General features: G+C 42.8%; 1 protein-coding gene across 3 annotated transcripts in view; it reads right to left on the bottom strand.

The window, feature by feature from the left end:
* The window catches only part of Ttc27 (tetratricopeptide repeat domain 27), a 106,333-nt gene that overhangs the window by 67,707 nt on the left and 12,450 nt on the right, over positions 1-26,176 (bottom strand). For all 3 annotated transcript variants that reach the window (XM_040730788.1, XM_040730789.1, XM_040730786.1), the window contains exons 6-9: positions 19,930-20,094; positions 16,802-16,935; positions 12,932-13,044; positions 11,485-11,551 (exon numbers count right to left, since the gene is read on the bottom strand). In XM_040730788.1, coding sequence (XP_040586722.1) covers positions 11,485-11,551; positions 12,932-13,044; positions 16,802-16,935; positions 19,930-20,094 — 479 coding nt within the window. The remainder of the gene's footprint in view (positions 1-11,484; positions 11,552-12,931; positions 13,045-16,801; positions 16,936-19,929; positions 20,095-26,176) is intronic.

Here is a 26,176-nt window from a genome sequence, read left to right as displayed (position 1 = left end):
GCTGCAGTTCAAGAACAACGGAACACATCTGTAATCCTCGCCCCCAAGAGGCAGAAGGGCTGGCAGTTCAGCTACAACCGGGTTCAAGGCCAGCCCAAGTTACATGAGACCCTGTCTCAAAAATAAATTCTTTCCTAAGTTGGCCTGAGTCCCTCTACTTTCCCAGCCATTGCTTGCTTATACAGCCGTTAATAAGTGGAATCAAAGACTAAGATGTCATATTCATAAGGAGGAAAAAAATAGATGAAATTTAGCTGACTTCACAAATTTATGCCACCTCCAAAATGCCAGCAACATCATGCTTTCCTTTGTTGAATTTTAGTTTTTGTATCCTGAAGTTGAATTAAATTCTTTTAGATTTCATATTTACTAAATATCTCTCTCAGAGTTCTTCACTGTTCAATAGAAGTGGCAGATGTAGTTCAGAAAAGCTATTTGTTCAGGTCCCCAAAATGGTAACGATACGATTTGACCATTCTGAACTGGGCATGGAACTCAATGGCTTGAGATGCATGAGCCTTGGGTTCAACCCTGCTAGTGAAACAAACGCTTATTGTTAATATAGTTCAGTTTATCATTTTTGTGCTTAGAACTTTTTTTGGCCAGCTCAACTCTCCTAGGTCTCCCGAACTTTACCTCTCTGGCTTTACAGCTTGGCCTACTTTTATGCAGTAGGTCTGTCTGAATTAATTTTTCATGTGGTTGGTCTGGGGTTAGACACCTGTTCCACATGAACATGTAACTTCTTCAAGGTCACTGACTGGAAAGTCTACTGTGTGCAGTGCCTCCTCTGACATATCTGGTGAACCACATCTGAATGGCTCTCTTCTGGACCATCTGCCCACTGGCTGCTCTGCATCTCCTCGTGTCTTTATTCAGTGTTTCCTAGGCTCTAAAGTGCTTAAAACCAACCAGAAGGCACACTGAGATACAGATTTCTTGGCCTGAGCCCCAGAGTTCTCTGTCAGTCTGGCTCTGGTGGAGCCAGGAAGATTCAGCTTCTCAGGCCTACAGTTGGTGCTCTGGTTATCACTCAAGTGCCACACTTTTATAAGCACTGCCTCAGTCAGGACAGCTTCCTATGGTTTGGGGCTTCCAGCTCTCATGCTGATAGCCTAAGAAATTCTCCACTCTGTCTTTCTGTAAAACACCAACGCAAATAAAATAAAAACAAATTACTTTTTAAAAAAAATAAATCTTAGCCGGGCGTTGGTGGTGCACGCCTTTAATCCCAGCACTTGGGAGGCAGAGGCAGGCAGATCTCTGTGAGTTCGAGACCAGCCTGGTCTACAAGAGCTAGTTCCAGGACAGCCTCCAAAGAAACCCTGTCTCAAAAAACAAACAAACAAACAAACAAGTAAATAAATAAATCTTACTCTAGCAATTTGATGACATACCTAATTTAAATTTCTAGTATTGACTGAAAATCCAAATATAGTTTGAAATAAATTAGGAAATTATGTATCCTACAAGTCTCACTGTTAGAAAGTATTAGGGCCTAGGTACAAGGGAATCTTAAGTCTGTTTGCAATCCCATAATGTATATGAGCTGGGATTTCTACTGCTTCTGCTTATAAAAAGAGAATGGGAACTATTACATGGGATTAACATGTATGTGCTATTTTAAGACACACTCTCATTCTTAACTTACACTGACAAAAATCTTCAAAAAGTCATTTATTGGACCAGTAGGCTTTACCATGTATATTTTTGCATAAGCTCTTAATATTTTTATTTTGTGAATATTGAAATAAATGCTACTCATCTCTTTTATTTGTGTTTACAATGTTGTTTTTTGTTTGGTTGGTTGTCTTTCGTGGGGTATGCTAGTTTCAAATCCTGGGTCTCAAACATGCTAGGCAAGTTCTCCACCAACAAGCTATAGCGCTGTTTACAGTCACAATGATTTTTTTTTTTTTTTTTTTTTTTTTGGTTTTTACGAGACAGGGTTTCTCTGTATTGTTTTGGAGGCTATCAGTCCAGCCCAACCTCGAACTCACAGAGATCTGCCTGCCTAAACCTCCCGAGTGCTGGGATTAAAGGCGTGCGCCACCAACGCCCAGCAGTCACAATGATTTATAATGAAAGAGCAAATTCTCTTAGCAGTCTTTGATAAGAAGTGTAAGATATCCTGAGAACAGAAGGGAGGCACTCACTACAATGGCGGAGAGAACACTGTCGGCCAGCTCAGAGTGCTTATTCCCTCCCCGTGAGGCAAGCACCTGAGCCAGGGTGCAGACCCCGCACCATCTGAGCAAACTCCTAAAGCTTCACAGGAAAACGTCAACGAGAGGCAGGGGATGGCTCCACAAGTAAATGAGACTTCCGTGGGAGCGCAATGGCCTCTGCCTCTGAGGTCAGTCCCCACAGCCCAAGGTAGAAGGGGAGGGGAGACTCCTCAAAGCTGTTCTCTGACAACACACACACATACACACACACACACACACACACACACACACACACACACACACACACACACACAGATTAAGTTTAAAAAGCCAGCAAGCACCACTTGAACACACTACGCAGCACATGTTCTTTAAAGTGGGTATAGGATGTATGCATACTTATTCTATTCAGCTAACAACTTTCTACCACCTGCAACAGTCCTCTCCTGCCTGAGACAGGCAACAAGAATTTTAGCACTATCAGAGAGGATCCAGAGAACTGTCTCTGTTAAAAACAAGATTCCTTTTCACTCTTCTGACTGCGCATTTTGAATACTCTTCCAAATGTAAGATCTTTATTCAACTGACAAGCAGTCTAGTGCTTTGGACACAAAGCAGCTTCCAGACAGTTTTTTCCACAGGTAAATCAAAGCCAGCTCTGAGCTCTCCTTGTTGGATCCAGGATTATTTGGCCACAACACGCCAAAGCGATGATGCCCACTCAGGTCAGGCTGACCAACAGAGCAAAGAACCAAGACATGCTATAAAAGCAGAGCTATCTCCCTACTTTATGTGACCGACTTAAAAGAGTATTTATTTTAAGTTAGTACCAAGAAAGAGTAAGTTGAAAATTCCTAGTTTAAGCTGTAAATTGTTCCCAGGAAAAGGGAACAGCAGTCCAAACCCTCTATCTTTGCTGTGAGAACACTTCAAGTCTATCCTGGGCCTGGTCTTCCTTTGACTCAAGGGCTGCCCAGACTCCACCTTCAACATTTGGGAGCACCAAAAAACCCTGTCTGCCTTCCACAGCCAGTCTCACAGCCTGCGCCTTTGCTGACTCAGTCCTAAATGTGTTCTTCCTTTCTCAGCAACCGGGTGGTTTGCTTATTGGTTCCATAAATTTGTATAATCTTCAAACTGCCTGACTGGCAATTAAATCTGTGAACTTATTTGATCTGGTCTAAATTAAAAATTCCATGAAGGAAAGTTCCATGGCTCATTCCTTTACTTCTTCCACAGTGTATTTCTCCCACACTGTATACAGAATTTTGAAGTGAGCAAACCTAAGTTTTAGAGTACACAGTGCAATCCCACGCATCAAGGACTAGCTTTTTAGTTTGCCACAACCGTGAACTTACTATTGCAGGATGTTTCATAATCACAACTAAATCACAATTAGGTATCCACCCTCCTGTCAACGACAGTCTGCTTCCAATTTTTGGCCATCACAACATGTACAACTATTAAACACTCTGTGTGTGTCCTCATCACAACATTTGCAACTCCTGTATGTGTCTTTGGATGCAGAGGGAAGAGCTTCACTCAGGTACCTGAGAATGGGCTGTCTGGTGTGGCTGAGCACGAATTAATCAGTCTTTAATCCTACCGTTTATTCTTCAAATTACTTCTGTAAGTTACAATTTCCTTCCAAAACCATGAACGTCTACTAAGGAACAGAAATTACTTGCACCTTTTTTCCTGAAACACCCTGGGCACTACCCACATTTCAGTGAGCTCCAGTCCCCAAAGAGCGTTAGTGGGCTGCAGCCGCAATCTCAGCATGAGGGCTTGCCTTCCACATGGTCAGCTTTCACCGTGAACTCACGGTACAACTCCTGTTTAGAATTGGAGTACTTTGCCCCGGAGAAGACTGTGATTTGGGCAGCCATAGGTTGAGCAGCACATGAATTTCGGGTGATTTTCAGACTTGCCTGAAAGTGTAATACCCCACCCCATCCAACCCCCAGGGACTCCAGCCCTCACTGCTGCTTACTTGCTGCCTAGGCTTCAGGTGCCTGCCCTGTGGCTTCTGTCCCTGACTCCAGCTCCTGGGTTCTTGCATGTGTGTGCATTTCTATGTGTAAGTAAGAAGAATCATTAGGTGCCTTTACAACCTCTCGTGAGTCTGGCAGTGTCTTAATAACTCTTCTGTAGGAAGGCAGGTCTCCCAGAGTGCCTTGTTGGCCACATTGCCACTACTGAAGGTCTATGTAACATTCCTTCATTTCTTAGCTCACTCCTATTTCCAATGTTACGAGAGACAATAGCACAGTGTCTCCAAAAAGAAAGGCACTGCTAAAACCCTGGAAATGCTTAATGTAGCAGGGACTAGCGTTCTAGGGCAAGGCACAAGGCTAAACCTGTAGGCAGATGTACAGAACTTCAACAGAGACCATATGAACATGTCTCAGAGAACCAGCTCATGTCTTCAACTCAAGAAAGAATGACTAGTCATATGCAATGTAGATTTTCCCCCTTCAGCAAAGTTATGAAAATATCATGAGTTGTTATATCTTTTCTGAATTCTTCTAAAATCTTTGTACTAAAAATGGCATTTAAAGATTTAAAATAATTAAATCATACTAATTAGATATTATGTCTGTTAATGTAAGTTGCCTGACAATTATTAGTTTATTAGTGTATTAAAATTCCACTTATTTAATGGATGTCAATTAACCTATGCTATTTTAATATTCAAGTCTTCTGTCCATAGAGCCCACTTGGTCACCTTTCTACTGGCAATTCCTGTTGCCTCTAAATCAACAATAAAGGAAAGGGAATTCAACAAACTATTTTCAACAACAATAACCTATGTAAATGCTAACTACAGCTTTAAACAGCAACCCCCCTCCTTTAGAAACAGCTCTCTGCTCTAATGCATATCCTCAGACGCAGAGCTGCAGCTCTGTCTACTGCATCTCCTCTCAGATGCAGAGCTGCAGCTCTGTCTAATGCATCTCCTCTCAGATGCAGAGCTGCAGCTCTGTCTAATGCATCTCCTCTCAGATGCAGAGCTGCAGCTCTCTGTCTAATGCATCTCCTCTCAGACACAGAGCTGCAGCTCTCCTTTGCTCCCATCACCAGGACAAGCTTTGATTTTTTCTCTCTGTGTAGCCCCAGCTATCCTAGAACTCACTCTATACACCAGGCTAGCCTTGAATTCACAGAGCTCCTCCTCATTCTGCTGGGATTAAGGGTGTCTGCCACCATGCCCAGCTTAAATCTTTGATGTTTTGCCTCCCCACCCCCCCAGAACAACCTTTCACTTTTATTTGGAATATTTATCCATTAGTATGTAATACAGCTATCTGTACAAACATTTGTACTCAGAAGGCTGAGGTAAAAGGACAGTTATAATATGGATTTGAGATCAACATTAAAGAAAAACTCCATCTCAAAGGTGGGTGCTATGGCTTCTGTCTGGAGTCCCAGCACGTGGCAGGTAGAAGCAGGTAGACCATAAGTTCGAAGTCACCCTCTGCTGAGGACAGTGAGTGTGAGGACAGCAGTGGGATACCTCAGACGTGTTTCAAAACTAAACAAAGTCTCCATCTCAAAGAAAAATGAGACGAGGAGGTGGAAGAGGGAGGAGGGGGATCAATATCAGAAAGAAAAAATACATAAAATATAATGTGAGACTTTCAAAGGACTCTCTTCTTTCATGGAAAACTTGGAAGGCATGCAGACAGTCGGAAGGCAAGGGGCCAGCATCAATTCATGCTTGAACAAAACTTTTGCCAATGAAAACTAAAGCACCTGTATGAACTTAACGGTTCCTACTTTCAACAATGAAAGGAAATTACAAGCATTACAAATGTCACTGACTTGGCTCATCTGAAAGGAAATAATGCAGTTATCACAGCTGATTTTAAACGATCCAGCTGATACAATGTAAATAGTTCTCTCAAACTGTATGGGGTATTTATACTACAACTCTGTGTTCCTGAAATACGTAGATATGATCTCTCAAGAATAGCACCCCATGACTTGTAAACAAGGGAGCTGTGGCTGCCAGGGTAAGCTTTAGATGGCTGAATTAAGAGAGCTCACATATGTATGAAATGCAGTAAGGAGAACTGTCAGTTTGCAAGCTTATTAAAATATCTTAATCTGAAAATAATCTCACATAACTCATATATATTTCAATATGCTACACCAACATGACATCACTGGCAAAAATTTCTCCACAAAAAAAAGATCTAACCATTATTTTGGGAAACTTTAAGACAGTTCATTAAAACTTAATAAAATACAGAACTAGAATAAGCTATTTGGTTGAAGATCATCAGTGAATATATTATTGTTGTTTTAACTTTAGATTTAAAAATGTCTTTTTTAATTTTAACTTTCAAAAAAAACAAGCCGGGCGTTGGTGGTGCACGCCTTTAATCCCAGCACTCGGGAAGCAGAGGCAGGCGGATCTCTGTGAGTTCGAGGCCAGCCTGGTCTACAGAGTGAATTCCAGGACAGCCTCCAAAACAATACAGAGAAACCCTGTCTTAAAAAACCAAAAAAAAAAAAAAAAAAACTAAGCCAGGTGGTGGTGGTGCATGCCTTTTACCCTAACATTTGTGAGGTAGCAGGCAGATCTTTGTGATCTACAGAGCAAGTTTCCAGGGCAGGCAGAACTATACAAAGAAACCTTGTCTCAAAAAAATAAAAAAACCTCCCAGAACTAAGAAGACTGGGGCAGGAGGATTGTGAGTGTGAGGCCAGCCTGGGACACATAGCTACATCCTACCTCAAAAGGCCAAGTGTGCATAAGCAAGTGTGTGCTTGCATACGTGTGTGTTTACCAAATGCCAAACACCCATGGTCAACTTTCTCTCCAGTGACTTCCAATCTTTTCTCTTTTTCCTTTCCTTTTCTTTTCCTTTTTTTCTCCTTTGTTTTTTCAAGACAGGGTTTCTTTGTGTAACAGCCTTGGTTGTCCTAGGCTGGCCTTGAACTTCAGAAGTTCGACTGCCTCTGTCTCCCAAGTGCTGGGATTAAAGGCATGGGCCACCATCTGGCTGACTTCCAATCTTTAATAGGATATTAAAATTTATATTAAATTTCTCTTACATAAACACAGGAATCTCATGGCCCGAAGAGTTTAAAGTCTCGGTGCCAGGTCCATAGCAGAGAAGGGATGTCCAACAAGACACCGCTATTCTGTCTTGCTGCTCTCTTTTCTCCCAACTCCACAGGCAATTCTAAGCCTGTCTTCTCTCAATAGGATATTCAGAAATAAATATGTCTGGCTGTAGAAGAATCCTTCTGTATACTATGAAAATGTGTTGCTCTCATGGTTAATAAAAAACTGATTGACTGATAGTTAGGCAGGATGTTCGTGGCAGAAGAGAATGCTGGAAAGAAAGGCAGAGTCTGGGGAATCACAAGCAGACCCCGAGAGAAACAAGATGAACATGCCCTGTTGAAAGAAGGTGCCGCCATGTAGCAAAGGGTAGATAAGAAATGGATTAAGTTATATGAGCTAGCTAAAAACAAGTCTAAGCTATGGACTGAGCATTTATAATTAATATTAAGTTTCTTGTGCTTATTTAGGAGTGACTGTTGGGACACAAAAAACTCTGACTACAATGTCCTCCTCCGAACCAAAGACTAGCAATCCAGCTCAGCACTGAATGATGAGGACACCAGCTTTTGCTTTTACTTACATGGGCACTTTTACGTGCATTCCACATTTGAAAGCAAGGCTTCAATAGAGGGAAGACGGAAAACTGTAGCTATCCTTACTATCACGTAGTGCTACCTAAATTACGGAGAGAAGCAGAACAATGTAAGTACACAACAGAAGTCAACCCAACATCAGGCTGTAGTCCACTCCATGCATTCTCTTACTCTGCATACATTTACTGAACAACTAGGACGAACGCACTGAGGCCTGCTCTGGACCTTAGAAAAGACTAAAATATAAGAGCCCAGGCTTGAAAGCCATGAGTTTCAAGTCTACTGAAGGAAAGACATATGCACAACTGATGGTTATATAAACAAAAAGAGGTCCCAGCCAATGGGGACAGAAAAACGAGGTCAAGTGTTTAGAGGCAGGACAGTGCCTGAAAGCGCCCACCCATCTTGTCTCAGATACACTTGGAGTTACACAGAATGCAGCGGTCCTTCAGAATCTGTGAGGGTTGGGTCCAGGTGTCACAGAAAACCCTGAAGAAGGTCCTTCCATGAAGTGGGCTAGTATTTGCATATAGGTACAACACACACCCTTCCCGTAAAGCCTAAAACCAAGTAGCTGTGCTATGCTACTGGAAAAGGTCTGCATATATTCAATAAACATACTTTTTCAAACATTTTAAATCCTTGGTTGGCTGAATCTGGGTACAAAAGCTAATACTTATATCAGCAATATAAATAAACCCTGTTACTCCTGATATGTCATGTTATTGACTTCAAAATCAGGAACAAAAAGAGGTGAGAGGAAGGACAGACAGTTTTGGGGGACTGACGTGAATTTCCCTGGTGAACTGCGTATGCTTCAGTTGAGAAGGACAAGGGAGAGGGCCATGCAGAGCCTAGAGTGCTCACGGAACCCTGAAGCCCTCCGCACGCCTGCATTCCTTGCAGTGCTTCCTACTGGGTGGATGGCTGTTTGGTTTGGGTTTTGTTAAGAGACAGGGGCTTGTGTGTCCCAAGCGGGCCTCTAATTCACTGTCTAGCTAAGCATGATGTCTCAGTTCCACGACCACGGCAACTTTATAAGAAAAACATTTCATTGGGGTGGCTTCCTTACAGTCTGTTATCATCAAGGCAGGGAGCATGGAGGCAGACATACCGCTGGTTACATCTTGATCAGAAGGCAACTGGGAGCTGACTGTGACGCTGAGTGACTTAAGCAAAAGAGACCTCAAGCCTGCCCCCAAGGCTACACAGTCCTTCAACAAGGCCACACCTCCCAACAGTGCCACTCCCTGTGAGCTCATAGGCGCCAGTTAGTCAAACTACTGCAGATGGCCTTGCACTTCAGATCTTAATGACTCCATGTGCAGTTTTAAGATTACAGGCAGGCACCCCACACACAGTTGATGCATTTCTAGAACCTGAACCTAGAGCTTTGTGCACACTAGGTATACATTCTACCAACTGAGCCACACCCCCAGCCCACTGCAGTACTTATGGGAAACAAAGATTTACTTGACATCCTTAGACAAGTGCAGACCGGGAGAAGGGAGAGTCAAAGGAGAAGAGAGCAGAACAGAGTGCCCAGCAAAAAGCCCTTGTGGGGAGACAATGCAACTTGAATTTATGACCCTCACTGCAAGCTGGGAGGGAGAGCTACACACATCAGACCCACCATCTGACTAGCTTGCAAGTGCCTCATGACACAGAGGAACAAGAATAGATAAAGAAGGGTAGACTCCCTCACTCACAAGAACTGTAGTTTTAGCAAATTGGGACGAAGCATTTGCACAGTAACTGGGGATGATATACATGACAATGTGTATGAGACCAACCCAAAATGACGGTGTCACTACTGACTACCCCACCACAGAGCCCAGCCCAGCAAGAACATTCCCTGTTATCTGCCACATCACCGCTGACCTCAGGTGTCAGTGGCAACCAAGTCCTGTACGCCCGCCCTCAAGCTCACGTCCTTCCCACTTCAGGTGGTTCTGTGTTCAACATCACCTTCCCACTGAGATACTCCAGACTACCTTGCTAAACAACACCCACCCCTGCTTTACAGGCCTCCTTAGCATTTCAATTAAACAGCTATTTCTCTCTTTGCATATTTCCCCCCACAGAAATGTAAATTCATTAAAACTCTAGAACAAAGAAAGATACTGTTCAATGTTATAGCCCCAATGAGGATGACAACACCTGTGTATGGTAAACATCTCATAGTTACTAGTTGAGTGAAAGAAAGGTACACAAGTTATTTTATGTGCACTGAAAACAATTTTGCCACTTTGTTTGCCAAATTCTTTATAGCACATGTCGTAAGTAAATCAGGTATCTCCATAGAGTCAGCGAAAGCCTACCATATAATGGTAACATTGGAGGCGCTGAGGAATGGGAAGAGTAGGAAGATAAAAGTCACCAGAGGACTCCAGCAACTAGCATCTACCCTGGGGTTCAAGAGAGTGGACAGGAAAGCTCCTACTATGGCACAAACAAGCCAGCTTCTCTTTCTATCAGAAAGAGAGTGGAGCTCAGAGTCTTCTGATAATCGGGTGCCTCTGGAAGAGTTGGAGGAATTTGATTCATTTAAGAAAGCATGTATCAAGCTGGGTGTGGTGGTGCACACCTGTGATCCCAGCACTCAGCAGGCAGTTACTAGGAGGATCAGCCTGGTCTACATAGAAAGCTACAGGACAGCCAGGGTTACCTAGAGAGACACCATTTCCAAAAACTAAAGAACATGTGTACCCTTTTCCACTCACAAAGTCAAAACCACAGTGAGTCGCCGTCTGCTCTGTAGCACACTTCTCTTTCCTTTGATCTCAAATCTGCCAACATCTTTCCCCCATCTTTCCCTTTCACCTCTGGTCTTCTCCAGCCCGGGTCCTATCTTCCCTCTTTAGTCTGCACCTCTGTAATGAGGTGACTATACATGATTCAGTGATCCAGGCCAGTCACGCACCCTGTTATAGTCACAGCCACTTCTCCATTCTCCCTTCTGGCTGTACTATGGGATGGAATGCCAACAAGCACCCTATGTTCCCAATACTGCCTCCTTCCAGACCACTGCTCTCCTGGCCCTGCTCACAACTCTGTCAAGACATCCAGGTAGGCACCAAAAAGGGCCCTCACTCTTATGCATAAGACTTGTGAACTCTTTGGCTCTCATTCATTCATGCAGTCAACAAACAGTTATTGAGTATCTATTATATGCACAGTAGGTCATGGAGTCCATCCCCCCTCCAAAACAAGAAAAAAAAGAGGAAGAAAAAGAGAGAGAGAGAGAGAAGAAAGAAGGAAGGAAGGAAGGAGGAAGGAGGAAGGAAGGAAGGAAAGAAGGAAGGAAGGAAGGAAGGAAGGACAGAGGGAGGGAGGGAGGAAGGAAGGAAGGAAGGGAGGGAAGGAGGAAGGAAGGAAGGAAGGAAGGAAGGAAGGAAGGAAGGAAGGAAGGAAGGAAGGAAGGAAGGAAGGAAGGAGAGAAGCATGAGGATGTGGTCCCTGTCTTCAAATCGTAAGCGAGTGCAAAGAAAAGCAGGCCTGCTTCAGGGAGCAGCAGGAAACGCGTGGCTTGGTAACTGTCAGGATGAGGACAGCACCCCTATTCCTTATCGAGTAATGCTTCAGCTTGAGCAAGCACAGCAGAGGAAGAGAAGGAACTGGAAAGGAAGACACTGTCACTCACTGATGTGAAGGCCAGCAGCTCCTCCTCTGTTAGCTTATGTACTGGGTTGTTCTTCTGGAAATTTGTGCTTTGAATTAAAAAAAAAAAAGTTAAATTAATCCTACAATGCATGTTGTAGTCACTACCTCTTATAGTACGTATTTAACTCACATACTACAATACTATGCAATACATACATAGAAACAAGCTTTCAAAAGGCAATAATAAAAATAAAATGGTTGGTGTTAAAATAATTTATCTTATTAGGGAGAAGAAGTCCAGAGGCTACAAGACGGTTAGACAGGTAAAGGTGCTTGCTGTGACATTCACCCCTCCAAAAGTAAATGGTTAAAGAAAAAAGAGAAATCCAAGTGATACCACTCAACCACAGACAATGGAAACAATTAATACAGCACTATGTCCCATTAAACTTCTACCACAAACAAATTCCACTATATCCACCAGACAGGTTAAAGTCAACAGAGAGGTAGGACAACAGGAATTTTAAGACACTGATGGCAGAGTCTAATTAGTGCCACACTTGGCAAACAATGTGATGTTAGGTAAACATTCACATATCCCCAACTCAGTAATTCCATCCTAGATTACAGAGCCCAGAAAACTCAGCAAATGATTGGACCAGGAATGATACACATAAATATTCACTGTGATAGGAAAACTGAACATAATCAAACTTCCAAATGGAAAAAAGACAAATTGTGACATATCCACCTAGTGGAATGCTACCCTACAAATTAAATTAGAGCTACAGATGAAAACACAAGCCACAGAAACACAGTAAAGAGAGGAGCAGTGAGCCACAGGCAACTACAGAAAGCATTGACAGCAAGCAAAGGGAAGCCCTCAGACCCTCAGATGGTAAGTAAGAGTGAACGAATCTTTAAAGGTCACAAAGTGACAAACACAGAACTCAGGACAGCATTCTCTGAGAAGAGGAGGGTGGGACAAGAAAACTCGCACAGGCTGAACTTGTGACCGTGCAATCTCCTAGTTCACCTCTTCCACTTTATTGCTAACCCTGTAAGTAAGTTCACATAGTACATAGATTATTCTGCATGCAAACATTACACATGCTAGGGACGACAACAACTAGATGTGGCGCCCCTCCTGAGAGGGATGTGAAAGACCACTGCAAGCCTGAGGCCAGCCTGGGTTACAGAGTGGGCCCTGTCTCAAAAAAGACTTGTTAAAGGGCTGGAGAGCTAGCTCAGTGCTTACGAGCAGCTGAAGGTAACCAAAGATATTTGCTTATAAAGGAAAGAGAAAAACAATCTACACATTCAACAGATTTTGAACTTCTGACCCTTTAATTCGCTGCCCAAGAAGAATTTCCCACCTTCACAAGCAGTACAAAATCCCTACTGTACAGGGGGCTCTGATGAAGACGTTCCCACACTCAGGCACAACACGCAAGACGCTCCCCACAGCCAAGTCAGCCATTACATACCAGACTCCAAGGATGACAGCAAGCTCTTCAGCACACAGGTCAGGCATCTGAAACTGTTCACTGTCTGCTAACTTTATTTCATTCAGAACAGTATCATCGTTGAGCTCAAGATTCTGGTAGAACACAGAAGAAACTATTTAGACCAAAAATTACATTTCGTTCATTCATGCATCCAACTGCTGAAGATGACACTGATTTATGGAGTTTTGGAGGGAGGCTGAGGTATACTATTTTTGTTTTGATTTACTTTGGAGTATTTTTTGTTTAGTTTGGTTTGGTGTTTGTTTTTTGTTGTTGTTGTTTGTTTTTTATGAGACAGGGTCTCACTATGTAGCCCTGGCTTACCCAAACTCATTAGGTAGACCAAGCTAGCCTTAAACTCACAGATATCTACCTGCCTCAGCCTCCTGAGTACTAAGATTATGAAGGCAAGAATCACCATATGGAGCATAACACATATACTGTCTAAATATAGTCAACATATTATTTCTTGTGAATACACAGTAGGGAATATAACTTGTGAAAAGGTTTGCCATGTGCATCTCAAGAATTCAGTGGAAATGACAATAGTGATGAATGACAGCAATCACTACTGACCCCAAAAGCACCTCTGCTGTTAGAATTCCCGTACATTCTCTTGCCAATCTTTATCATAAAAATAAATAACAGATCTCAATGTAGAAAATACTACTAGAAAGACTTCTAAAGAAAAGCATTGACAGGTGGTGGTGGTGCATGCTTTTAATCCCAGCACTAGGGAAGCACAGGCAGGCCAATCTCTGAGTTCAAGGCCAGCCTGGTCTACACAAAGAAACTATCTACTCTTAGGGGCTCTCCCTAATGCTTTAGCTAGCTTTTGGGAACATATTCCTCATACTGGGTCACCTTGCCCAGCCTTAATACAAAGGGAGGAGCTTAGTTCTACCAAAACTTGATATGCCATGCTTTGTTGATATCATGGAATGCCTGTTTCTCTCTGAACAAAAATGGAGGAGGAGTGGATTGGGGGAGAGGGACAGAGAGAAGGTGGAGGGTGGGATGGCAGGAGAGGTGTAAGGGAAAACTTTAAAATAAATTAATTTAAAAAAACTATCTCGCCGGGCAGTGGTGGCGCACGCCTTTAATCCCAGCACTCAGGAGGCAGAGGCAGGCGGATCACTGTGAGTTCCAGGCCAGGCTGGACCGACAGCCTCCAAAACAATACAGAGAAATCCTGTCTCGTAAAAACAAAAACAAAAAACTATCTCAAGCTGGGCAGTGGTGGCACACGCTTTTAATACCAGCACTTGGGAGGCAGAGGCAGGTAGATCTCTGTGAGTTCGAGACCAGCCTGGTCTACAAGAACTAGTTCAAGGACAGCCTCCAAAGTGACAGAGAAACCCTGTCTCAAAAACCCAAAAACCAAACCAAAACAAAAATCTATCTCCTCTTGGAATACACTGATGAAAAGATGAAGGTCAAGCTGCAGATCCAAAGGATATACTAAGAATTACGTGTCCAAGAAGGGGCTCGTACCTGGCATGGTGGTGTAAGCCCTAATCCAGCAGTAGACTAGGTGCCAGGCATGGTGGTGTATCCCAAAAACTAGCACTACTAGCACTAAATTAGGGAGACAAAACAAGACAGCCTGGTCTATATAGTGATCCCAGGCTACAAGCTGACACCCTGGCTCAAAAAGCAAAATTACCAGAAGAAAGAAAAGCGAGAGCTGGAGAAATGGCTCACAGGTTAAGAGGATAGAAGGCACGCACTTCTAAGAGAGCAACATTTGAGCCCAGGAGATTCACAGCCTTCTGTTATGTCACTCCAGCTCCAGGGGATCTGACACGTCTGGCCTCCACAGGCACCCACACTCCCATGGCAGGCAGGCAGGAAGGCAGAGACAAGTGCGCGCGCACACATATACATACACATGCACGCATGAGCACGCGCACACACAATTTTAACAGCAGCTAGGAATATAATAACCTCAGACACTAAGGAATGTACTCAACTTTAGAATGACTCGAACATACATACACCAAAGATTGAACTTTGTGTGCTTGGACTTCAGAATTAAATCTCTTTCCAAAAATACTGTTCTATGGCCTGAAGATCAAACTGCAATGTGCAACCTAAAGGCTAATGAGGAGCCTGAACATGACTGAGAAAAGAGAGGAGGACGCACATATTCCCTGACTACTGATAATCAGAACAGCACGAGCATTGGCTCAGCCACAGTTCCACACCCTTGAGGAAATAAAGCCAAGTCCTGCACTCATACAACCCTCTCCCCTTTATTCATGCTTCTAGAACCAAAGGCTGCTCCTGGCTAAGGTTACCGCAAAAGCAAACCTGTGAACTTGGAACCGCCCAGCACTCTTAGCAGAGGTACTCCTCAGAATGAACGGGATGACGGCTCCTCCCTCTCCCTCAGCTGGAGCCTGTACCCTTGGCATTACTCTCAGAGCATAATAGGGATTTGGTATTCAGTGTACTTAAGGCAAATTTACTTACAGATTTTAAAACAAAGCATAACGAAGCATAAGCGATAAAGACATTAAAGTCAATAAAAGGAAAATCAACACCTGTAGATGTAGGGCTGGGAGATGGCTGCTCTTCCAGAAGAACAAGTTCAATTCCCAGCACCCAACAATCTCCTTTTTTGGTTTCTGTGATCACTATGCACACACATGGTACACAGATACACATTTGGGCAAAACACCCATACACATAAAATAAAAATAAATCCTTTAAAAAATTTAACATATAAAACTGCAGTTATGGAAATCTCTGGAAGTATGTTTGTGAAAAATGTTTGTAGCCTCCATGGAAGCAGCTGCACAGTCTTACAAAGTCAACCGTCCAAGAATTCAAAGTTCAAGCCACAAGAAAAGAATTCATCAGGCGTGTCAGAAATCATTCTAAAGCACCAACCAACACAATAGTGACAGAGTGGAAGTCAGACTATAAGATGAGATGTCAAGTCCCTGAATGCTAGAGATATCCACAGAAGGCAACAGGAAAGGGACTAACACAGAGCTGGGTGTGGTCGGGGACAGGGGAAGCCTTGAGAGTCAAGTCCTGAGCAGTTCCAAGGCCTCAGACCCACAGGAAATTGGCAATATGGGCCAGGCCCAGAAGGAACGGCAAAGCTTTCCTCAGGAGTCCAAGTGTAAGCATTAACAGACAATAATGAGTGTGTGCAGACTGCTCCTTCCTGCTGCTGGAAGTCCACAGCCCGGGACTGTTCACTACAGAGACTTCCCACAGACTAGCTAAGCACTCCCCAACCCCATGCTGTGCCTAGTAAACAGACTCCCACCTGAACCCTATTTATTTACTGTATGTGTGTGTGTCTGTCTGTCTCCATTCCCACAACACCTAGTCAGGGTTCCAGGACCCAAGCCACTTGGGTTGTGGCACACCAACACTTAGGAGAGTAAAGCAGGAGAAGCTAAAGGCCAACCGTGGCTACACAGCTAGACCCTGCTTCAAAACGCAAAAGCTAACAGACACGGCAGCAGGTAGTCTCTTTGTCTTTCATATGTCGAGGGGCAATGCAGCATCACTGCTAATTCATAACTGCCTGACTGTAAGAGACCTGTGCTATCTGACTATGGGTGCAGTGTGGTGGCTGTGTGACTGTGGGTGCAGTGTGACAGCTGTCCCCCATGATGAAATGTATCCCTTCAAACTCTAAGCCAGCATAGATCCTTCCTTCCTTCCTTCCTTGGAGACTTATAAGAAAAATACTGATTATTTTCTAGTGAAAATGGAGACAAAGAACTTACCACGGGTTCTCATGCAGTGTCTTCTTAACCACTCAGTCCCTGTGATAGTCACCTACTGGCACTGTGCTATTCAGCTACATAACTCAGACCAACCTACCTTGGTTAAGTACTCCTGGGGGGTGGGTGCTGGGCTGAACTCTCTCCTGGAAGGAATGTCCTCTTCTCTCCTGACATCTAGAATCAGCTGTGCCGTGTAGTTTTCCTGGAACCGGGTCCTTTTTCCCAAAGCTCCTGAAAATTACAATAGGACCCTACCAGTCAGACTTACAATACAATCAATGCTGACTAATATTTTCAGAGTGCTAAAGGTTTTCTTCAGTCACATATGAGAAACTTGGGATCCAGTGATATTAAAAATAACTTCCTGAAGCCAAGGAACTATGGTGCCAAAGCTTAAACCCAGGATTCCTGACACGAGATTCTTTCTCAATCCCTATCTCTGCTTCTTTTTTAGTCCCTTCTGAACAAGTAACTTACAAGTACTTCAGTTACAATTCACATATACATACATACATACACATACCACATACATTTAATATGTGCGTATGAATAATACACATGGAAAGAGAGAGGTTGAACACATGTCATCACTCCCTCAGGATCATAGAATCCTTTGCGTTACCGCCAGCACGTAGCGGGGCCTCAGCTTGTAAGACCCAGGCAAGTGCTCCATCTGGCTTCATTCGATACCAACATTGTTTCTTTTATGTCTCAGGAATAGCATGCTGCAAAAGGGCTATTTTCAGAGCACTTTGAGGAGAAGCAAAGTTTCAACATCCACTCTCTGGAGAATGTGGGATTACAGAAATCTGCTTCCTATAGTGAGATGGCTTGGTCGGAGTCACTGTCCACCCTGGACACATAGATGGCCACCAAAGTGGCTAACAAGCTTACTTTTTATAGTAAGTCTACAGCTGAGTGGAAAGAAACAATCTGGGTCTCGTTTGATTTGAGAGTACATTTCTTTTTTTTTTTTTTTTTTTTTGATTTTTCGAGACAGGGTTTTGAGAGTACATTTCTATATAAAGTTCTTCACCTAAACTTGGGGAGAAAAATAAAAAACTGAAATAGCTATTGAATATACCACCACTTAAAGCTGAATATACAGAGCACTGTGTCATATTTAAATAATCCCCCAAAAGTCTCCTAGAACAAAAAATATTTGAAAAAAATCTCTGAAATGAACTTCACAAATTTATTACATATAACTATATTTTCAAATACAGACAAGATTCCAAGTTATTCATGGCATTGTTCCAAAACCTATAGACTAGATATTAAATAACTTTTCTCACACAAGCACTGTAATAAAAGAAGGTTAAGATCCCATAAAGACATATTTGATTTGCAGTGTGGCTAGGGGATTTTATCAATTAACACTGACTCAATAAGAGGCACAGAAAACCGGGGCTGAGAGCCGACCTATGAGTTAACCCAGGCCTAACATGGGACAACAGTGTCAGTCACTGAATGCCAGGCATGCGTCACAGCCTGGGACGCTCAGTCCCAGCCCCTAAGCTAGTAACGTCTATCCTCATTAGTTCATGCACACTGACTGTCAACCACACTGCACAGATTAGGGCTGGAGACATCTATCCTCATTAGCGCATGCACACTGAATGTCTACTACACTGCACAGAGTAGGGCTGGAGACATCTATCCTCATTAGCGCATGCACACTGAATGTCTACTACACTGCACAGATTAGGGCCGGAGCAGCACGTGACACTAAAAGGACACAGCAGACTTACGGGAACTCCCACAGCTCATTATCTCTTTCAACACACACGCAGCATACACCCCGCACAGCTCCACAAACTGACCTACCTAGGAAGTGGAGGAGGGGTAAATGACAAATGGACAAAAAAAGCTGTCATCAGACGATCTGGGCTCCACGATGCAGAAGCCACAGTCTCCCAGATGCTCAGCATGTTTATTATACACAGCTAGGAGGCCGGCTGATTATGTACATATAAACAGGGAGGCGGGGTTATGACATACAGATAAACAGGGAGATGCAGTTATTATAGACAGCTGAACAAGGAAGCAGTCTTAGCTACTCTAAGTAGGCACAGGCCATGTAGGGAGCAATCTGCAAGCTACAAATATCTGGGTAGAGAAAGCTACAGTGAACTTTTTCTGAACACACTGCCAACAGTCACACCAGGACCCAAGGAAGGCTTTGTCATTGCTGAGTCTCACCTGGGGAAGACTTTGCCACCTCCACAGGGCAGAGACATCGGTCCCTGACATGGCTGTGCCTTTGTCAAATAACATTCACTCAACATACACTCAGAACTCCACTTGTTACTACAAAACTGAATGTCACTATATTTTAGATGGCACTCTCACGCTTTCTTCTATTTTTTTTATTTTTATTTGTTTATTTTATTTGATTTGATTTTGGCTTTTCAAGACAGGGTTTCTCTGTGTAGCCCAGGCTATCCTGGAACTCATTCTGCAGACCAGGCTGGCCTCTCCTTCCCAGTGCTGGGAGTAAAGGTGTGCGCCACCATGCAACAACGCTCTGATAGCATTGTCAATCACTAAAAATAAACCCAAGAAATGTCCCTAAGAAATACAATATGGGATTCAACAACGGAGGGTGGAAACAACAGGAAGCATTTACAAGAAAGGGCAACACATGGGACTAAACTGGGGAGTCTGGAAAGGTCCCTGGAGGTTTATGCCAGAACCAAATGGTCCAAGGTTCAAGTATGTACTGCCTGGCTGCTATTACTACCAAATACTTAACTAGCTTAGAAAGAAGGATGGACTCTATGAAAAAAACAACATGTAACTCCAAATTTGTTCAAAAAGATAAACTTTAAATAAAATCTTTTAAATGTATTGTAAAATAAAAAATAGGTAGGATCTAAAAAATTAAAAACTAGACCAAATATGGTAAGGCATCCCAAATTTCAACACTAAGGAGACTAAGACAAGAGTATCAGGAGTTCAAGGCCTGCCTGGGCTACATAATGGAAAATTATAAATGTAGCCTAATAAGTTTTGCTTTTTATCCTGTGATCAGTCCAGTTCTACTAAAAATAATAACCAAAAAAATAAATAAATAAGCAAAAGGAATGGAGAGATAGTTCAGTCAATAAAGGCTATGCTTGACAACCAAAAGCACAAAAAGAACGAAAAAGTCAAATGCCAACATACAATAAAACTACTTTACTGTAAAATTAAATCAATTACCTATGTAAAGTAAAGTCTTACCTGTCAGATCAACCTGTAACTTGCTGATGTCTTTAGCAGTACTGAATTGGTCTTTTGCTTCTTTATATTCATAATAATATAAAAATACATGTGCACATTCCAGATGGAATTGAATAGCTAAAAGTCGACCTGAATCACCTTCAAATAAATTCTCTACTTTCATCACTATAAGACAAAGGATGAAATATTAAAAATTAAGATAAACAAAAGAGTCCCAAAATATTAAAGTATACATCGCATGGTTTAAGTTAAAGTTCTGGAGAATGTTAGCTAAATAAAGAACACAAACACAACATCAGTTAACATCTAGTATTCTTTGAGCACTTAATCTCCAAACGTGCAGTTAAGACTTTATATACACTGACTTCTGCAGCACACACTCAGTCCTAGGAGATGCTATTCACAGCACTGATCCTTCCCATGTGCCTGTCATTTTGTTTTTGGTTTTTTGAGACAGGGTTTCTCTGTGTAGCTTTGCAGACCAGGCTGGCCTTGAACTCAACAGAGATCTGCCTGCCTCTGCCTTCTGAGTGCTGGACTAAAGGCGTGCGCCACCACCACTCAGCCCCAGGTGCCTGTCTTAACCATCCTATAAAAACATGGGAACATAAGATGCTGGTACAAAGTGCCAAACCAACCTTTAAATTTAACACCATGGAAAATCTGAAGAAAGGGACATTAGCTGAGTTCATTTCATAGAAAACATCGTACTTTCTCCCTTAATGCAAACATACATGTGTGTGTGAAAATGAGTATCAAATAGGTTCCTACACACACATCACACACACACACATACACACACTACAGACATGCTAAGTAATTATTAGTATAATGTAATTTTTTATTTTAAAGTAAACAAGGGAAGACAACAACTTAGCAACAAAACATTTGAGATAAAATGATTATCAAAACTGATTATAAATACTAAAGAGCATAATACTATTACACACACCAAGGTTCAAGATTTCTCATACAGCAGGATGTTCATCCAACTGGTACCCCAAAATCATATTCTCTACTACAGCATCCTTGACAAGCTGTTCCTTAAGCTATTTTCAATAATGGCTTTGCCAGCTTTTGTCAAAACAGTCTCTAAGAATGAATGCCAAACGAAAGGGTCAGAAGTGTGCTCCAAACATCCTAACAGTGGTGATGATTTTCCGACATTCAAGCTGACAGGACCTCAGGAGGCAGGGCATCCGAACAGAAGGTCTCAGTTAGAAAGCATCTCGGGACATTCATTCAAGCAAAGCAAACCCTGAAGAGCTGGCCCTCATCATCCGATTGCTCTCTTCTTTAACTTTCCTCTCCCAGCACTCCTCAGTGTCTAGCCATTACTGCCAGACACATAACCTTTGGTGACCCTAGCAAAATTAGTGACACAGATTACCACACACCCAAAATGTTTAACAGGATTCAAGAAATGGAATAAAAAGTTAGAAAACACAAACAAGGAATTATAGAAATGAAACAGACAATGGCCAGGGAAGAGCTCAGATCCCTAGCAATCATATAAAATGCTAAGCTGGTACAGGGAATGGAGGAAGTCCTGAGTAAGTGAGATCCTGAGGGAATATGTATTGTTGGCATGGGTGCAGCCATGTCCAGTCAAAGGCCTCAGGCCCATGGGACAATTGTCAAAGCTGTTACCCATATGGGCCAGGCTCAAGAGGGGTAGCAAAGCTCTCAGTGGGAGTCAAAGAATCAGTTTGTGCAATGTATTACTAGTGTGTGCAAAGACCAGCAACTTGCCCCTCCTGGGTGTTTACAGCCTGAGACTCGGCACCAACAGAGATCTGTTTACCTTCCCCTGTTCTGTACCTAATACAGGCTGACAGAAGTGGCTCCATTTCATCTTGACTTAAGGTCAGAGTTCAAGCCTATTATTGCTCCTTCAAGGTTTGGCCTAAGGTGTAGTAGCTGCCTTATGTCTTGCCTACACAACAGGATGTTTGGCCTAAGGCGTGGCTACTGTATGTCTTGCCTAAACAACAGGTTACTTCATGTTTTGAGTGTTGAGGTAGTTACATTTGATTGTTCCTTGTATCATGGTAAGGAAGTCTTTTGCCTTCCCCCCTTTTGAATGGGTATATAAGAACTTGGAGCTGATAACAGTATTCACTGGATGCCCTCCCAACTTTATCTTCTGCTTCTTGTCTGTTTCTTTCCTCAGTTCTCACTCCTTTCAAGGACAGATGGACAAGTCTGCCAGACAAGCCAGCTGGTGCAAACAGTTAGAGCTGGAAAACTCCCACATGCTCACCTGTGCCTGCATCTGTTCTTTTTTTTTTTTTTTTGTCTTTTCGAGACAGGGTTTCTCTGTGGCTTTGGAGGCTGTTCTGGAACTCGCTCCGTAGACCAGGCTGGTCTCGAACTCACAGAGATCCGCCTGCCTCTGCCTCCTGAGTGATGGGATTAAAGGCGTGCGCCACCAACGCCCGGCTTGCGTCTGTTCTTTCTTCACTGCCTGGCTGTCACCCTGAGTTAGAGGACCCAAGCCATGTCCAAATGCACCGTAACCCCAGTATGGGAAGTGGAGCTGGCATTCTAGGGGCAAGCTGGCTAGCTAAATGCCAAATTAGTGATCTCTGGGTGAGCCAGAGAGACCAGAAGGAAAACACCCAACATCAATCTCAGGTCCCTATGTGCATGCACATGCACACATGTAGACATACACACACCATGCTCACATGCACATGTACACATGTAGACATGCACACACCATGCTCACATGCACACATGTAGACATGCACACACCATGCTCACACGCACATGCACACATGTAGACATGCACACACCATGCTCACACGCACATGCACACATGTAGAAATATACACACCATGCTCACATGCACATGCACACATGTAGACATGCACACACCATGCTCACATGCACATGCACACATGTAGACATGCACACACCATGCTCACACGCACATGCACACATGTAGACATACACACCATGCTCACACGCACATGCGCATATGTAGACATACACACACCACGCTCACACGCACATGCACACATGTAGACATACACACCACGCTCACACGCACGTGCACACATGTAGACATACACACACCACACTCAACACGTACATGCGCACATGTAGACATACACACATCACGCTCACACGCACATGCACACATGTAGACATACACATACCACGCTCACACACACATGCACATATGTAGACATACACACATCACCCTCACATGCAAACATGTAGACATACACACACCATGCTCACATATACATGGGGAAAAAATTATTAGCCAGAAAGGCAAAACAAAGGAGCTGATCAAAAGTGAAGAATTTTCTTTAATTTCAAAATGAAATGGGCAGAGCAGAGAAATAGAAGCCAGATCCAAATGGACTTCTGCAGAATATAACTTGAGAAAAAAAGAGAAACAACAACAAAAAGATCTTAGGATCTGGTGAAGACACACATGACATGCCTGAAGATTAGGAAAGAACAGACAATGCATCAAAAAGAGGTAAAGAGAGTTTTCCAGAAATGCAGAAAGACATCAAAACTCAGAATCAGAGTCCAATAAATCCCTAATAAGAGAAGTGAAAAGCGAACCAGAGTGTGGCCATGACCAGACTGCAGAGCCACAGATACACAAAAGACAATCTCAACAATGTAAAGAAGATGGGCCAGCGGCCTCCCCAAGCCCAGCAATGGGACAAGAAGACAGCAGAAAGGTTGCATGACGAAACTGTCCTAAACCCTGTCCAACCGCTGGTTCCAGACGAGGACTGGAAAAGATTTGCAAGCAAAGGAAAGGGGAGTTAATCACCAAGTTACCTTTGTTCAAGTGGGGTAACTGCTAAGCTATTTGACTTTTGAGTTTTATTCCCACACACACACTTCAGGCAAACACTGTCAGTCATAATCTGTCATCATCATACTCCCCTCCCAAAAAAGAAAAGGGTGGAGGACCACAACCCCCACTACAGTTCCAAACATGCAAAAAGAGCACACCTGTCAGGCCCAGACAAGGGGAAGGTGGCTTCTTTAAGCATCAGCTTTCAAGAGGGTTCAGACGATTTGAAACTACTGGTGCAAAACAAAAAATGGGAAAGGGGACTAAACGAATAAAACTATTCAAAGGGAAAACTGTGTGATGTTAGCTAAGTTACTGACAAAGTATAAAACTTCCAAGAGTAAAGAGCAGAGATAGAGGAGTGATTTATCCCAAAGGCCGGCACCACTGTCTTCTCACAGAAGCCAAGTCTCACACATAAAGCATGAAGAAACAAATGTGTGCAGATGTGCTCTGCTCTGCACTGAGATGCAGATTTAGAAACAGTACACAGGAAAGAACATTTGAAATATATCCAAACCAGCTAAGATGGTTCAGGGCAGAGGCACTTACCACCAAGCCTATCAACCTGATGACCCAAGAAACTCACAAGAACTGTATCAAGTTGGCCTCTGACCTCCACATACATGTTGTATGATATTTTGATTACTTTCTGACACTCCTGAGACTGCCAATATTGTTTTGAATCAGAGGGCTAAGTTTTGGAGGACTAAGGGCAGAGTCACAGGAAGTAACAGGGCAGGGCTTAGAGGGGGTCTCAGCCCTTTTGGATTGAGGAACTAGAGAGAGAGGAGGAGAGAGAGAGAGACAGAGACAGAGAGACAGAGACAGAGAGACAGAGACAGAGACAGAGAGACAGAGACAGAGAGACAGAGAGACAGAGACAGAGAGACAGAGAGACAGAGACAGAGACAGAGAGAGAGAGACAGAGACAGAGAGATGAGAGAGACGAGAGAGGAGAGAGGGAGGGAGGAAAGAGGAGAGGGGGAGGGGAGAGGCCACTGGTCATTTCTCCAATGCTTCTCTTGATCATTCAGGTTCTTACCCCAATATCTGACTCCAGAGTTTTTATTGATAAAGAATAATTACATAAACACTTTATACATATAATGGTATGCACATTTACACACATAATGAACAAGTGAATGTTTAAAAAAATTTAAAAGAAAAAAGAAATATTCCTAACTACAAAATGAAAACCCACAACAGATGACCTAATCAGAAGTCAACACAGAGTTCTGGGCCAGCCTGATCTACACAGTAAGCTTGAGGCCACCTGAGCTACAATGTAAGAACCTACACCTTTTTTTTAATCCATTTCTTTTATATCCACTGCTAAATGACCCTCAGCTCTACCTTGGAAGTTATAAGGAAGATCCTAACTAACATGGCTAAAAACTTGGAGATATACTTGGTGTGGCATGCCGAGAGAAATGTTAGCTGTACTATATTACTAACTACTAAAATCTGGACCAGAATTTTCTTGGAGAAAAGCAGCAGGAACACAGAGAGGGTTTGAAGCTGGGAAGGTCAGGCCATCGTTCTATTACTGAAGCAACTTCCCTGAGTCTTGACTCTGTCAAATGAGTTAGCTGGACAAGTTATCTCTACACGACCTTTCCAAACCAAAAATTTCAGACAAGGATAATCGGTGGAGGAATGGAAAGGGAGATAGATTTGGAACCCTCGGGAAAGAACTAACAAAGAATCAGCTAGAGACGCAGACAATGGAAGGCACTGGGTCAACTATGAAAAGTGATCTCTCTGGAAGACTTGGGCTTAAATAAAAGAGGAGCATGATGATCCAATAGACATACATTTATTATTTTAATACTATGCAAGTTCTCTGTGAAAATTTACATTCATGACCTTCTGAACAAAATTTCAACAAGTACATATAAAACATGAGATAAAACCAAAATCTCTCCCCATGAGATTTTTTTTTTTTTTTTTTTTTTTGGTTTTTCGAGACAGGGTTTCTCTGTATTGTTTTGGAGGCTCTCCTGGCCCATGAGGTGTTTTAATACTGTGTTAAAATGGTATATTTAATAACAAACCCCAAATTACAAAAAGAAAATGTTAATCACTGAATACATCAGTCTTTGGCTGTGAGAACAACCTAACCCAGGGTCACACAGCTGCTGGGAGAAAACACTACAGAACTTGCTCACAAAGTATTTTCACCTGTTTCTTCTTAGAAAGTGACTTCATGAGTTCATCGTCAAATTGCAATATTCCACCTCACAATTGCATGCAACGTATTTTCAGTATCTGATCCAAAAGCAAACTTCTGTGAGCCCGTAAGTGGTTTCTAGAGAACTGTGGATGCCCATGCTGTGCTGAGGAACATATTTTTCAAGATTCTCACTCCTTTCATAACTGTGATAGGCTCTATTTCACTGCATTTCATTGATGTAG

The sequence above is a fragment of the Mesocricetus auratus genome, unplaced genomic scaffold (assembly GCF_017639785.1).
Source record: "Mesocricetus auratus isolate SY011 unplaced genomic scaffold, BCM_Maur_2.0 Super-Scaffold_100024, whole genome shotgun sequence".
In the NCBI taxonomy this organism is placed as follows: Eukaryota; Metazoa; Chordata; class Mammalia; order Rodentia; family Cricetidae; genus Mesocricetus; species Mesocricetus auratus.
This window is presented reverse-complemented; position numbering and strand designations above follow the sequence as displayed.